Source organism: Mustelus asterias, chromosome 7, assembly GCF_964213995.1.
Source record: "Mustelus asterias chromosome 7, sMusAst1.hap1.1, whole genome shotgun sequence".
Taxonomy (NCBI): domain Eukaryota; kingdom Metazoa; phylum Chordata; class Chondrichthyes; order Carcharhiniformes; family Triakidae; genus Mustelus; species Mustelus asterias.
Window position 1 is genome coordinate 2315605 of NC_135807.1, and position 12104 is coordinate 2327708.

At 54.2% G+C, this 12104-nt stretch overlaps 1 protein-coding gene across 1 annotated transcript in view; it reads left to right on the forward strand.

Moving 5' to 3' along the window:
• Window positions 1-3988: 3988 nt before the first annotated feature.
• The window catches only part of cdk5 (cyclin dependent kinase 5), a 37949-nt gene continuing 29833 nt past the window's right edge, over window positions 3989-12104 (forward strand). The window contains exon 1 of the mRNA XM_078215578.1: window positions 3989-4213. Coding sequence (XP_078071704.1) covers window positions 4177-4213 — 37 coding nt within the window. The 5' untranslated portion in view covers window positions 3989-4176. The remainder of the gene's footprint in view (window positions 4214-12104) is intronic.

Consider the following 12104-nt stretch of genomic DNA (forward strand, 5'->3'; position numbering starts at 1 on the left):
ATTTGCTCCTCCAATTCTCGCTGACTATTGGGTGGTCTATAATACAACCCCATTAACGTGGTCATACCTTTCTTGTTTCTCAGTTCCACCCATAGGGCCTCTGTAGACAAGCTCCTTAATCTATCCTGCCTGAGTACCGCTGTAACATTTTCCATGACCAACAATGCCACCCCCTGACTTTTTATCCCTCTGCCTCTATCCCGCCTGAAACATTGGAACCCTGGAACATTGAGCTGCCAGTCCTGCCCCTCCTGTAACCAAGTTTCACTAATGGCTATAATGTCATATTTCCATGTGTCTATCCACGCCTTCAGCTCATCAGCCTTCCCCACAATACTCCTGGCATTGAAATAGACACACCTCAAAAGGTTATTTCCACCACACTTAACCCTTCCATTTGTGATTTTGCTTGAACTAACCTGTCTTTTTACCCCTGCTCCACTATCTGCTCATAGAAATCATAGAAACCCTACAGTACAGAAAAAGGCCATTTGGCCCATCGAGTCTGCACCGACCACAATCCCACCCAGGCCCTACCCCCATATCCCTACATATTTTACCCTCTAATCCCTCTAACCTACGCATCTCAGGACACTAAGGGGCAATTTTAGCATGGCCAATCAACCTAACCCGCACATCTTTGGACTGTGGGAGGAAACCGGAGCACCCGGAGGAAACCCACGCAGACACGAGGAGAATGTGCAAACTCCACACAGACAGTGACCCAAACCGGGAATCGAACCCAGGTCCCTGGAGCTGTGAAGCAGCAGTGCTAACCACTGTGCTACCGTGCCGCCCTCTGGCACTCTGGTTCCCATCCCCCTGCAAATCTAGTTTAAACGCTCCCCAATAACACTAGCAAACCTCCCTGCAAGTATATTGGTCCCCTTGTAGCTTGGGTGTAACCCGTCTCTCTTGTACAGGTCCCACCTGCCCCAGAAGAGGTCCCAATGATCCAAGAATCGGAAACCCTGCCCCCTACACCAGTTCCTCAGCCATGTGTTCATCCGCCCAAGCATCCTACTCCTACCCTCACTGGCACGTGGCACAGGTAGCAATCCTGAGATTACTAAGAACAAAGAACAATACAGTACAGGAACAGGCCCTTCAGCCCTCCAAGCCCGCGCCGCTCCCTGGTCCAAACTAGACCATTCTTTTGTATCCCTCCATTCCCACTCCGTTCATGTGGCTATCTCGATAAGTCTTAAACGTTCCCAGTGTGTCCGCCTCCACCACCTTGCCTGGCAGCGCATTCCAGGCCCCCACCACCCTCTGTGTAAAATATGTCCTTCTGATATCCGTGTTAAACCTCCCCCCCCTCACCTTGAACCTATGACCCCTCGTGAACGTCACCACCGACCTGGGAAAAAGCTTCCCACCGTTCACCCTATCTATGCCTTTCATAATTTTCTACACCTCTATTAGGTCACCCCTCATCCTCCGTCTTTCCAGTGAGAACAACCCCAGTTTACCCAATCTCTTCTCATAACTAAGCCCTTCCATACCAGGCAACATCCTGGTAAACCTCCTCTGCACTCTCTCTAAAGCCTCCACGTCCTTCTGGTAGTGTGGCGACCAGAACTGGGCGCAGTATTCCAAATGCGGCCGAACCAACGTTCTATACAACTGCAACATCAGACCCCAACTTTTATACTCTATGCCTCGTCCTATAAAGGTAAGCATGCCATATGCCTTATTCACTACCTTCTCCACCTGTGACGTCACCTTCAAGGATCTGTGGACTTGCACACCCAGGTCCCTCTGCGTATCTACACCCTTTATGGTTCTGCCATTTATCATATAGCTCCCCCCTACCCTCGGGGTCCTGCTTTTTAACTTCCTTCCAAGCTCTTTGTACTCACTCTTCAGGACCTCCTCACTCTTCCTACCTACGTCATTGGTACCGACGTGTACCACGACATCTGGCTGATCACCTTCCCACTTCAGAACGCTGTGCACGCGATCAGAGACATCGCTGACCCTGGCACCCGGGAGGCAACAAACCATGCGGGAGTCTCTGTCCCGACCACAGAACCTCCTGTCCGTCCCTCTGACCATTGAGTCCCCTATCACTACTGCTCTCCTCTTCTTCCTCCCACCCTTTTGCGCTGTAGAACCAGACTCAGTATCAGAGTTCCGGCTGTTGCAGCTTGTCCCAGGTAAAGCATCTCCCACAACAGTATCCAATTCAGTATACCTGTTGTGGAGGGGTATGGCCACAGGGGAACCCTGCTCTGCCTGTCCTTTCACACAGCCATTTCCTCTCCTTACAGTAACCCAATTTCCTGTGCTCTGCTGCTTAGGTGTAACTATCTCCCTAAAGCTACTGTCGATATACTTCTCATTCTCCCGAATTAGATGTAGGTCATCAAGCTCCTTCTCCAGATATCTCCAGAGAATTACCGAGTGCTGTGGGTTGTAGCGGTGTTTTACCAGTTCTATCAGTTCAGGAAGCGTTTTGAGTTGGTGACATCCGGATAGGTCAGACTTTTTACCACATTGAAAGTCGGGGCCCCGCACGTTATTGGCAATATGACTTCCTGCTGTTTGTCTCCTCCAATGCTGTTTGTGAGGAAGAGGTAACGCCTACGCTCAGCGTATTGGGCCCCGTCTTCCCCATTGGTGTCGTCGAGCTCGGCTTTCCCGAAAAGCGACACAATGGCCTTTTCTCACTGGAGAGGTTCTTGAGTTCGGAGATTGTCTGGAGGGAAAGATGGAGCAGAAATAACTTTTGTCCTCGTCGCCAATATTCAGCCAAAGGCCGGTTTTCCCTCCCCAACACCCTGCATTGTCTGGGGGTGCAATGATTTATTTATCTCTCTGTGGGTGCTGCAAACTCTTCCAGGTTACAGGTGGAGACGCACCAACCCCCCAAACTGCAGTGACTCAGTGTCCCCGAGATTTAAAAATCTTCCATCGCTCAGCCACTGCTGAACAAGACAAAATGGCTCTGAGCACAAGGCAGTTTCACCTCCCAGCCGGAGGGTGGCGCTCTGAGCTGCAGGGTGCAATGTCTCTTCCGGGTCTGAGGGTGGCGCTCTGAGTGGGGATGGTGCAGTGCCTCCTCCGGGTTGCATGGTGGCGGTCGGCGCCGCGTGGTGTAATGTCTCCTCCAGGCCGCATGGTGGCGCTCTGAGCTGCAGGGGCATTGCCTCCTCCGGGCTGCACGATGGCGCTTTGAGTTGGTGTGCAGTTTCTCTCCCAGCCGGAGGGTGGCGCTCTGACCTGCAGTTTGCAGTGTCTCCTCCCAACCGGGAGATGGCGGTCTGAGCGGCATTGTGCACTGTCTCCTCCCAGTCGGAGGGCGGTCTGAGCTGCAGTGTGCAGTGCCTCCTCCCGTCCGGAGGGTGGCAGTCTGAGTGGCATAGTGCATTGTCTCCTCCCAGGCGACGGGTGGAGCTCTGAGTGGTAGGGTGCACTGTCTCCTCCCAGCCGGCGGGTAGCGCTCTGAGCGGGATTGTGCAGTGTCTCCTCCCATGCGGAGTGTGGCGCTCTGAGCGGCAAGGTGCAGTGTCTGCTCCCATGCGGAGGGTGGCGCTCTGAGCGGCAAGGTGCAGTGTCTCGTCCCATGCGGAGGGTGGCGCTCTGAGCGGCAAGGTGCAGTGTCTGCTCCCATGCGGAGGGTGGCGCAATGAGCGGCAGGGTGCACTGTCTCCTCCCATGCGGAGGGTGGCGCTCTGAGTGGCAGGATGCAGTGTCTCCTCCGAGCCGGAGGGTGGCGCTCTGAGCGGCAGGATGCACTGTTTCCTCCCATGCGGAGGGTGGCGCTCTGAGCGACAGTCTGCAGTGTCTCCTCCCTGCCGGAGGGTGGCGCTCTGATCGGCAACGTGCAGTGTCTGCTCCCAGCCGGAGGGTGGCGCTCTGAGCTTCAGGGTGCACTGTCTCCTCCCTGCCGGAGGGTGGCGCTCCGAGCGGCAGTGTGCACTGTCTCCTCCCAGCCGGACGGTGGCGCTCTGAGCTTCAGGATGCACTGTCTCCTCCCAGCCGGACGGTGGCGCTCTGAGCGGCAGGGTGCACTGTCGCCTCCCATGCGGAGGGTTGCGCTCTGAGCGGGCAGGGTGCACTGTCGCCTCCCATGCGGAGGGTGGCGCTCTGAGCGGCAGGGTGCACTGTCGCCTCCCAGCCGGAGGGTGGCGCTCTGAGGCTGTTTCCCGCCCTCAGAGCCCATCCGAGGAGATGCAGAAATATGAGAAACTGGAGAAAATCGGGGAAGGTAAAAAGCGGCGGAAATCCCGGTGTGGCGGCGAGGGCGGGGGGTCCCGGGGCGGCGGCGAGGGCGGGGGTCCCGGGGCGGCGGCGAGGGCGGGGGTCCCGGGGCGGCGGCGAGGGCGGGGGTCCCGGGGCGGCGGCGCAGCAGCACCGGGATGGCCCAATGTCGCTGGGCGCCGGCGAGCTCGGCCCGGGGTGGGGAGCAGTGTTGCCTCTTGTCGGAGCGGCCCCACCGCAGGGAGTAAATCCCCGGCCCCGGGTGAGAGGCCGGACCGCAGAATGGAGCCCAAACACCGGGGAGAGGCCGGGTCTCACAGTGCGGCACTCCCTCAGTACTGACCCTCTGACAGTGCAGCACTCCCTCAGTACTGACCCTCTGACAGTGCGGCACTCCCTCAGCACTGACCCTCTGACAGTGCGGCACTCCCTCAGCGCTGACCCTCTGACAGTGCGGCACTCCCTCAGTACTGACCCTCTGACAGTGCGGCGCTCCCTCAGTACTGACCCTCTGACAGTGCGGCGCTCCCTCAGTACTGACCCTCTGACAGTGCAGCACTCCCTCAGTACTGACCCTCTGACAGTGCGGCACTCCCTCAGTACTGACCCTCTGACAGTGCGGCGCTCCCTCAGTACTGACCCTCTGACAGTGCGGCGCTCCCTCAGCACTGACCCTCTGACAGTGCGGCGCTCCCTCAGTACTGACCCTCTGACAGTGCGGCGCTCCCTCAGTACTGACCCTCTGACAGTGCGGCGCTCCCTCAGTACTGACCCTCTGACAGTGCGGCGCTCCCTCAGTACTGACCCTCTGACAGTGCGGCGCTCCCTCAGTACTGACCCTCTGACAGTGCGGCGCTCCCTCAGCACTGACCCTCTGACAGTGCGGCGCTCCCTCAGTACTGACCCTCTGACAGTGCGGCACTCCCTCAGTACTGACCCTCTGACAGTGCGGCACTCCCTCAGTACTGACCCTCTGACAGTGCGGCACTCCCTCAGTACTGACCCTCTGACAGTGCGGCACTCCCTCAGTACTGACCCTCTGACAGTGCGGCACTCCCTCAGTACTGACCCTCTGACAGTGCGGCACTCCCTCAGTACTGACCCTCTGACAGTGCGGCACTCCCTCAGTACTGACCCTCTGACAGTGCGGCACTCCCTCAGTACTGACCCTCTGACAGTGCGGCACTCCCTCAGCACTGACCCTCTGACAGTGCGGCACTCCCTCAGCGCTGACCCTCTGACAGTGCGGCGCTCCCTCAGCACTGACCCTCTGACAGTGCGGCGCTCCCTCAGTACTGACCCTCTGACAGTGCGGCACTCCCTCAGCACTGACCCTCTGACAGTGCAGCGCTCCCTCAGTACTGACCCTCTGACAGTGCGGCGCTCCCTCAGTACTGACCCTCTGACAGTGCGGCACTCCCTCAGTACTGACCCTCTGACAGTGCGGCGCTCCCTCAGTACTGACCCTCTGACAGTGCAGCGCTCCCTCAGTACTGACCCTCTGACAGTGCGGCGCTCCCTCAGTACTGACCCTCTGACAGTGCGGCACTCCCTCAGTACTGACCCTCTGACAGTGCAGCGCTCCCTCAGTACTGACCCTCTGACAGTGCGGCGCTCCCTCAGTACTGACCCTCTGACAGTGCGGCACTCCCTCAGCACTGACCCTCTGACAGTGCGGCGCTCCCTCAGTACTGACCCTCTGACAGTGCGGCACTCCCTCAGTACTGACCCTCTGACAGTGCGGCACTCCCTCAGTACTGACCCTCTGACAGTGCGGCACTCCCTCAGTACTGACCCTCTGACAGTGCGGCACTCCCTCAGTACTGACCCTCTGACAGTGCAGCACTCCCTCAGCACTGACCCTCTGACAGTGCGGCACTCCCTCAGTACTGACCCTCTGACAGTGCAGCACTCCCTCAGTACTGACCCTCTGACAGTGCGGCACTCCCTCAGCACTGACCCTCTGACAGTGCAGCACTCCCTCAGTACTGACCCTCTGACAGTGCAGCACTCCCTCAGTACTGACCCCCTGACAGTGCGGCACTCCCTCAGTGCTGACCCTCTGACAGTACTGACCCTCTGACAGTGCGGCACTCCCTCAGCACTGACCGTCTGACAGTGCAGCACTCCCTCAGTACTGACCCTCTGACAGTGCGGTACTCCCTCAGTACTGACCCTCTGACAGTGCAGCACTCCCTCAGCACTGACACTCTGACAGTGCAGCCCTCCCTCAGCACTGACCCTCTGACAGTGCGGCACTCCCTCAGTACTGACCCTCTGACAGTGCAGCACTCCCTCAGTACTGACCCTCTGACAGTGCGGCACTCACTCTGTTCTGTCTACTTTGTGTTCAAATCTCCATGACCTTTTGACTGAGCAGGAACATCTTCTGCACCTTATTGAATCCTTTCACAATCTTGAAGACCGCTGTTTGGCAATTCCTAACCCATTTTCTTGTGAAGGCCTTGTTCTCTGAGCTGCTTATTGAGAATTGGAGACACTCTGATTAGCTGAGCATCTTTGATTTCTGACAATTCACATTGTATTGTAGTTTTTATCAAGAATAGCACTGGTAGGGATGACTCTGAAATAAATTTGATCGTGTTGCAATGCTGAAGGACAGAGAGCCAGACAAGTGAGCAAAAGCTTGGTCATTGAGGTAGGTTTTTAGGTGGTTCTTAATGGACGAGGGATCAGAAAGTTTCCCGAGGGAATTCCTGAGCTTGGGGACCAGGCAGCTGAAAACACATCCACCAATGCTGGTGTGATTAAAATGGGGCTGTGTAAGTTGCTAAAATTGGAAGAGTGCTGTAATTTTTACTTTTAACTTTTACGTAAAGATGTGGCTGACCAGAGTCACAAGACAGCTGATTAACTATTCACAACGGAATAAGATACTTATTAAACAAGAAAAAATTAACTGTAGCGTAATGCTCCTTCCTCCCAGTCATACCTTTTACAGTTTTAAAAAATTTATTAGTGTCATAAGTAGGCTTATATTAACATTGCAATGAAGTTACTGTGAAAATCCCCTAGTCGCCACACTCCGGCGCCTATCCGGGTACACTGAGGGAGAATTTAGCATAGCCAATGTACCCTAACCAGCACGTCTTTCGGACTGTGGGAGGAAACCGGAGCACCCGGAGGAAACCCACGCAGACACGAGGAGAACATGCAGACTCCGCACAGACAGTGACCCAAGCTGGGAATCGAACCCGGGTCCCTGGTGCTGAGAGGCAACAGTCCATGTAAACTAATAGGCAAAATGTGGTCAGACACACCACACTCTGAAACCAAGTGACAGTTGGCACCCAATGCAACTTCTGTGAATTTCTCATCAGATTCCCCCAGATGCTTGTGAACCAGTTGATGTCACTGGAACTCTGATTTCCCCATGAGTGTTTCCAATCTTCTTCCACGCAATGCTTGATCTCGGATGCCTTCACCAAGGATCCACTTCCAGGATTTCAATCTCTCCTTTCGGTATTCTTCTGTCCTAGATCAACACAAGCAATCACGCTTCCACACAATCTCTCAGATACCCAGCCACGCCAACAGATCGCTATGGCTTTGCGGGCTGTCTTAATGTGGCACCAACCTTAAGATGACCTTGGACTTCTGATTTCTTATTAGCCAACTTCACTGGGTCTGCACCTTGCAGATCTTTCTTTAACTGGGAGTGTCTGCTCCTTTAACTTGAGTAAACAGTACCCTGTTCAGATTCTGGATATTTGTCCCTTGGACTTCAGTCTTCCTGGGACTCTTCATTCCCTGGTTTCTGGAACTTTCTGCACTTTATCTTCTTGGACTTGCTTTCTGCTCCTCACTTTATTATCTTGCCTGTACTGACAGCTTCTGTGAGAAGCATCTTGTATCTGGGGTACCTGGTTCCAGACTGAAAACAAATGCCAGTGTGGTTGCTAAGCAACAGTTTAGTTTTATCTACCCCAGTAATTGCTTTTACGTCGTAAAACCTTAATTACAATGCAGGCCAAGTATTAAGTGAAACTAAAACCTATGAACACACAGGCGCCTATGTGTAACACGAAGGGGAAGTTTTCTGAGCACAAATACAGCCCCACAAATTGAGCTTAAACTTGTATCTTATTTCTAATACCCACAATACGAATAAAACATATTTAAACTATCTCTACTTCTAACAGTGCAGAAATCTTGTAGGGAGTAAAAAAAGGTAGTTGCCACAGTCCCAGATGACTATAGGCTCCTCTCCCATTTGAGGGGATGGAGCTGACCGGTGATGATATAACCTGACAGTCACCACACCTCAGGCAACAGGCAAGGTTGAGAAGACAAGGCCTTCATGAATAACGTCAGCCCTGCACTCAACCCTGGAACAGCTAGATAACAAGGACACCTATGTCAGACTCCTATTTATTGACTACAGCTCAGCCTTCAACACCATTATTCCCACAAAGAACAAAGAACAGTACAGCACAGGAAACAGGCCCTTCGGCCCTCCAAGCCTGTGCCGCTCCTTGGTCCAACTAGACCAATCGTTTGTATCCCTCCATTCCCAGGCTGCTCATGTGACTATCCAGGTAAGTCTTAAACGATGTCAGCGTGCCTGCCTCCACCACCCTACCTGTCAGCGCATTCCAGGCGCCCACCACCCTCTGTGTAAAAAACGTCCCTCTGATGTCTGAGTTATACTTCGCCCCTCTCAGCTTGAGCTCGTGATCGTCACCTCCGACCTGGGAAAAAGCTTCCCACTGTTCACCCTATGACAAAACTCATCTCCAAACTCCGTGGCCTGGGTCTCGGCACCTCCCTCTGCGACTGGATCCTGAACTTCCTAACTCACAGATCACAATCAGTAAGGATAGGCAACAACACCTCCTCCACGATCATCCTCAACACCGGTGCCCCACAGGGCTGTGTTCTCAGCCCACTGCTATACTCCTTATACACCTATGACTGTGCGGCCAAATTCCCTCCAATTTGATTTTCAAGTTTGCTGATGACACCACTGTAGTGGGTCGGATCTCAAACAATGATGAGACAGAGTACAGGAATGAAGTAGAGAATCTGGTGAACTGGTGCGGCAACAATAATCTCTCCCTCAGTGTCAACAAGATGAAGGAGACAGTCATCGATTTCAGGAAGCCCCTGTCTACATTAACAGGGATGAAGTAGAAAGGGTCGAGAGCTTCAAGTTTCCAGGTGTTCCGATCACCAACAACCTGCCCTGTTCCCTCCATGCCAACACTATTGTTAAGAAAGCCCACCAACTTTCTCAGAAGACTAAGGAAATTTGGCATGTCAGCTACAACTCTCACCAACTTTTACATTCTTTCTGGTTGTATCACAGCTTGGTCTGGCTCCTGCTCTGCCCAAGACCACAGGAAACTACAAAGGGTTGTGAACAAAGCTCAGTCAGGACAGTGAAGAAGGTTCTCTAGGATTGCAACAGGATCTTAATCAATTGGGCCAGTGGGCCAATGAATGGCAGATGGGGCTGCAAAACAGTGACTCAGACCATCACACAAACCAGCCTCCCATCCATTGACTCTGTCTACACTTCCCACTGCCTCGGAAAAGCGGCCAACATAATTAAGGACCCCATGCACCCCGGACATTCTCTCTTCCTCCTTCTGTCAAAATGATCTGAGGTCACGTACCAACCGACTCAAGAACAGCTTCTTCCTGCTGCTGTCAGACTTTTGAATGGACCTACCTTGCATTAAGTTGATCTTCCTCTGCACCCTAGCTATGACTGTAACACTACATTCTGCACTCTCTCCTTTCCTTCTCTATGAATGGTATGCTTTGTCTGTATAGTGCGCAAGAAACAATACTTTTCACTGTATGTTAATACATGTGACAATAAATCAAATGAGCCCAGCTATTTTCCCTCCTCTGCTCCTTTGCTCCCTGAATGCTGAAGGGTCTGCCTTTGCTGACCACTGCTGGGTTTATCCTGACTGTCACTGCACAGTGCAGAGTGATCACCCAGGAGCTCACACCATGTAGATCTTGGGAACCAAGGAAACAGGAGGCCATTCAGCCCTTGAGCCTGTCCTATCTTTCAATTAGATCATAGATAATTAATATCATTATTCAGTTCACCTGTCTTGTTTCTGTAATTTTAAATCTATTCAACAAAAATCTATTAATATTAAAGCAAATACTACAAATCCTGGAAATCTAAAATTAAAACAGAAAATGCAGGAATACTCAGCAGGTCTGGCATCAGTGTCTCTGTCTCTCCCTCTCTCGGTCTCTACCTACCTCTCCCTGTTGCGCTCTCTCTCTCTCCCTGTTGCGCTCTCTCTCTCTCTCCCTGTTGCGCTCTCTCTCTCTCTCCCTGTTGCGCTCTCTCTCTCCCTGTTGCGCTCTCTCTCTCTCTCCCTGTTGCGCTCTCTCTCTCTCCCTGTTGCGCTCTCTCTCTCTCTCTCCCTGTTGCGCTCTCTCTCTCTCTCCCTGTTGCGCTCTCTCTCTCTCCCTGTTGCGCTCTCTCTCTCTCTCCCTGTTGCGCTCTCTCTCTCTCCCTGTTGCGCTCTCTCTCTCTCTCCCTGTTGCGCTCTCTCTCTCTCTCCCTGTTGCGCTCTCTCTCTCTCTCCCTGTTGCGCTCTCTCTCTCTCCCTGTTGCTCTCTCTCTCTCTCTCTCTCCCTGTTGCGCTCTCTCTCTCTCCCTGTTGTGCTCTCTCTCTCTCTCCCTGTTGCGCTCTCTCTCTCCCTGTTGCGCTCTCTCTCTCTCTCCCTGTTGCGCTCTCTCTCTCTCTCCCTGTTGCGCTCTCTCTCCCTGTTGCGCTCTCTCTCTCTCTCCCTGTTGCGCTCTCTCTCTCTCCCTGTTGCGCGCTCTCTCTCTCTCCCTGTTGCGCTCTCTCTCTCTCTCCCTGTTGCGCTCTCTCTCTCTCTCCCTGTTGCGCTCTCTCTCTCTCCCTGTTGCGCTCTCTCTCTCTCCCTGTTGCGCTCTCTCTCTCTCTCCCTGTTGCGCTCTCTCTCTCTCCCTGTTGCGCTCTCTCTCTCCCTGTTGCGCTCTCTCTCGCTCCCTGTTGCGCTCTGTCTCTCCCTGTTGCGCTCTCTCTCTCTCCCTGTTGCGTTCTCTCTCTCTCCCTGTTGCGCGCTCTCTCTCTCCCTGTTGCGCTCTCTCTCTCCCTGTTGCGCTCTCTCTCTCCCTGTTGCGCTCTCTCTCCCTGTTGCGCTCTCTCTCTCTCTCCCTGTTGCGCTCTCTCTCTCTCTCCCTGTTGCGCTCTCTCTCCCTGTTGCGCTCTCTCTCTCCCTGTTGCGCTCTCTCTCTCTCTCCCTGTTGCGCGCTCTCTCCCTGTTGCGCTCTCTCTCTCCCTGTTGCGCTCTCTCTCTCCCTGTTGCGCTCTCTCTCTCCCTGTTGCGCTCTCTCTCTCCCTGTTGCGCTCTCTCTCTCCCTGTTGCGCTCGCTCTCTCCCTGTTGCGCTCTCTCTCTCTCCCTGTTGCGCTCTCTCTCCCTGTTGCGCGCTCTCTCTCTCCCTGTTGCGCTCTCTCTCTCTCCCTGTTGCGCTCTCTCTCTCTCCCTGTTGCGCTCTCTCTCTCTCCCTGTTGCGCTCTCTCTCTCCCTGTTGCGCTCTCTCTCTCTCTCTCTCCCTGTTGCGCTCTCTCTCTCTCCCTGTTGCGCTCTCTCTCTCTCTCTCCCTGTTGCGCTCTCTCTCTCTCTCTCCCTGTTGCGCTCTCTCTCTCTCCCTGTTGCGCTCTCTCTCTCTCCCTGTTGCGCTCTCTCTCTCTCCCTGTTGCGCTCTCTCTCTCTCCCTGTTGCGCTCTCTCTCTCTCCCTGTTGCGCTCTCTCTCTCTCCCTGTTGCGCTCTCTCTCTCTCTCCCTGTTGCGCTCTCTCTCTCTCTCTGTTGCGCTCTCTCTCTCCCTGTTGCGCTCTCTCTCTCCCTGTTGCGCTCTCTCTCTCTCCCTG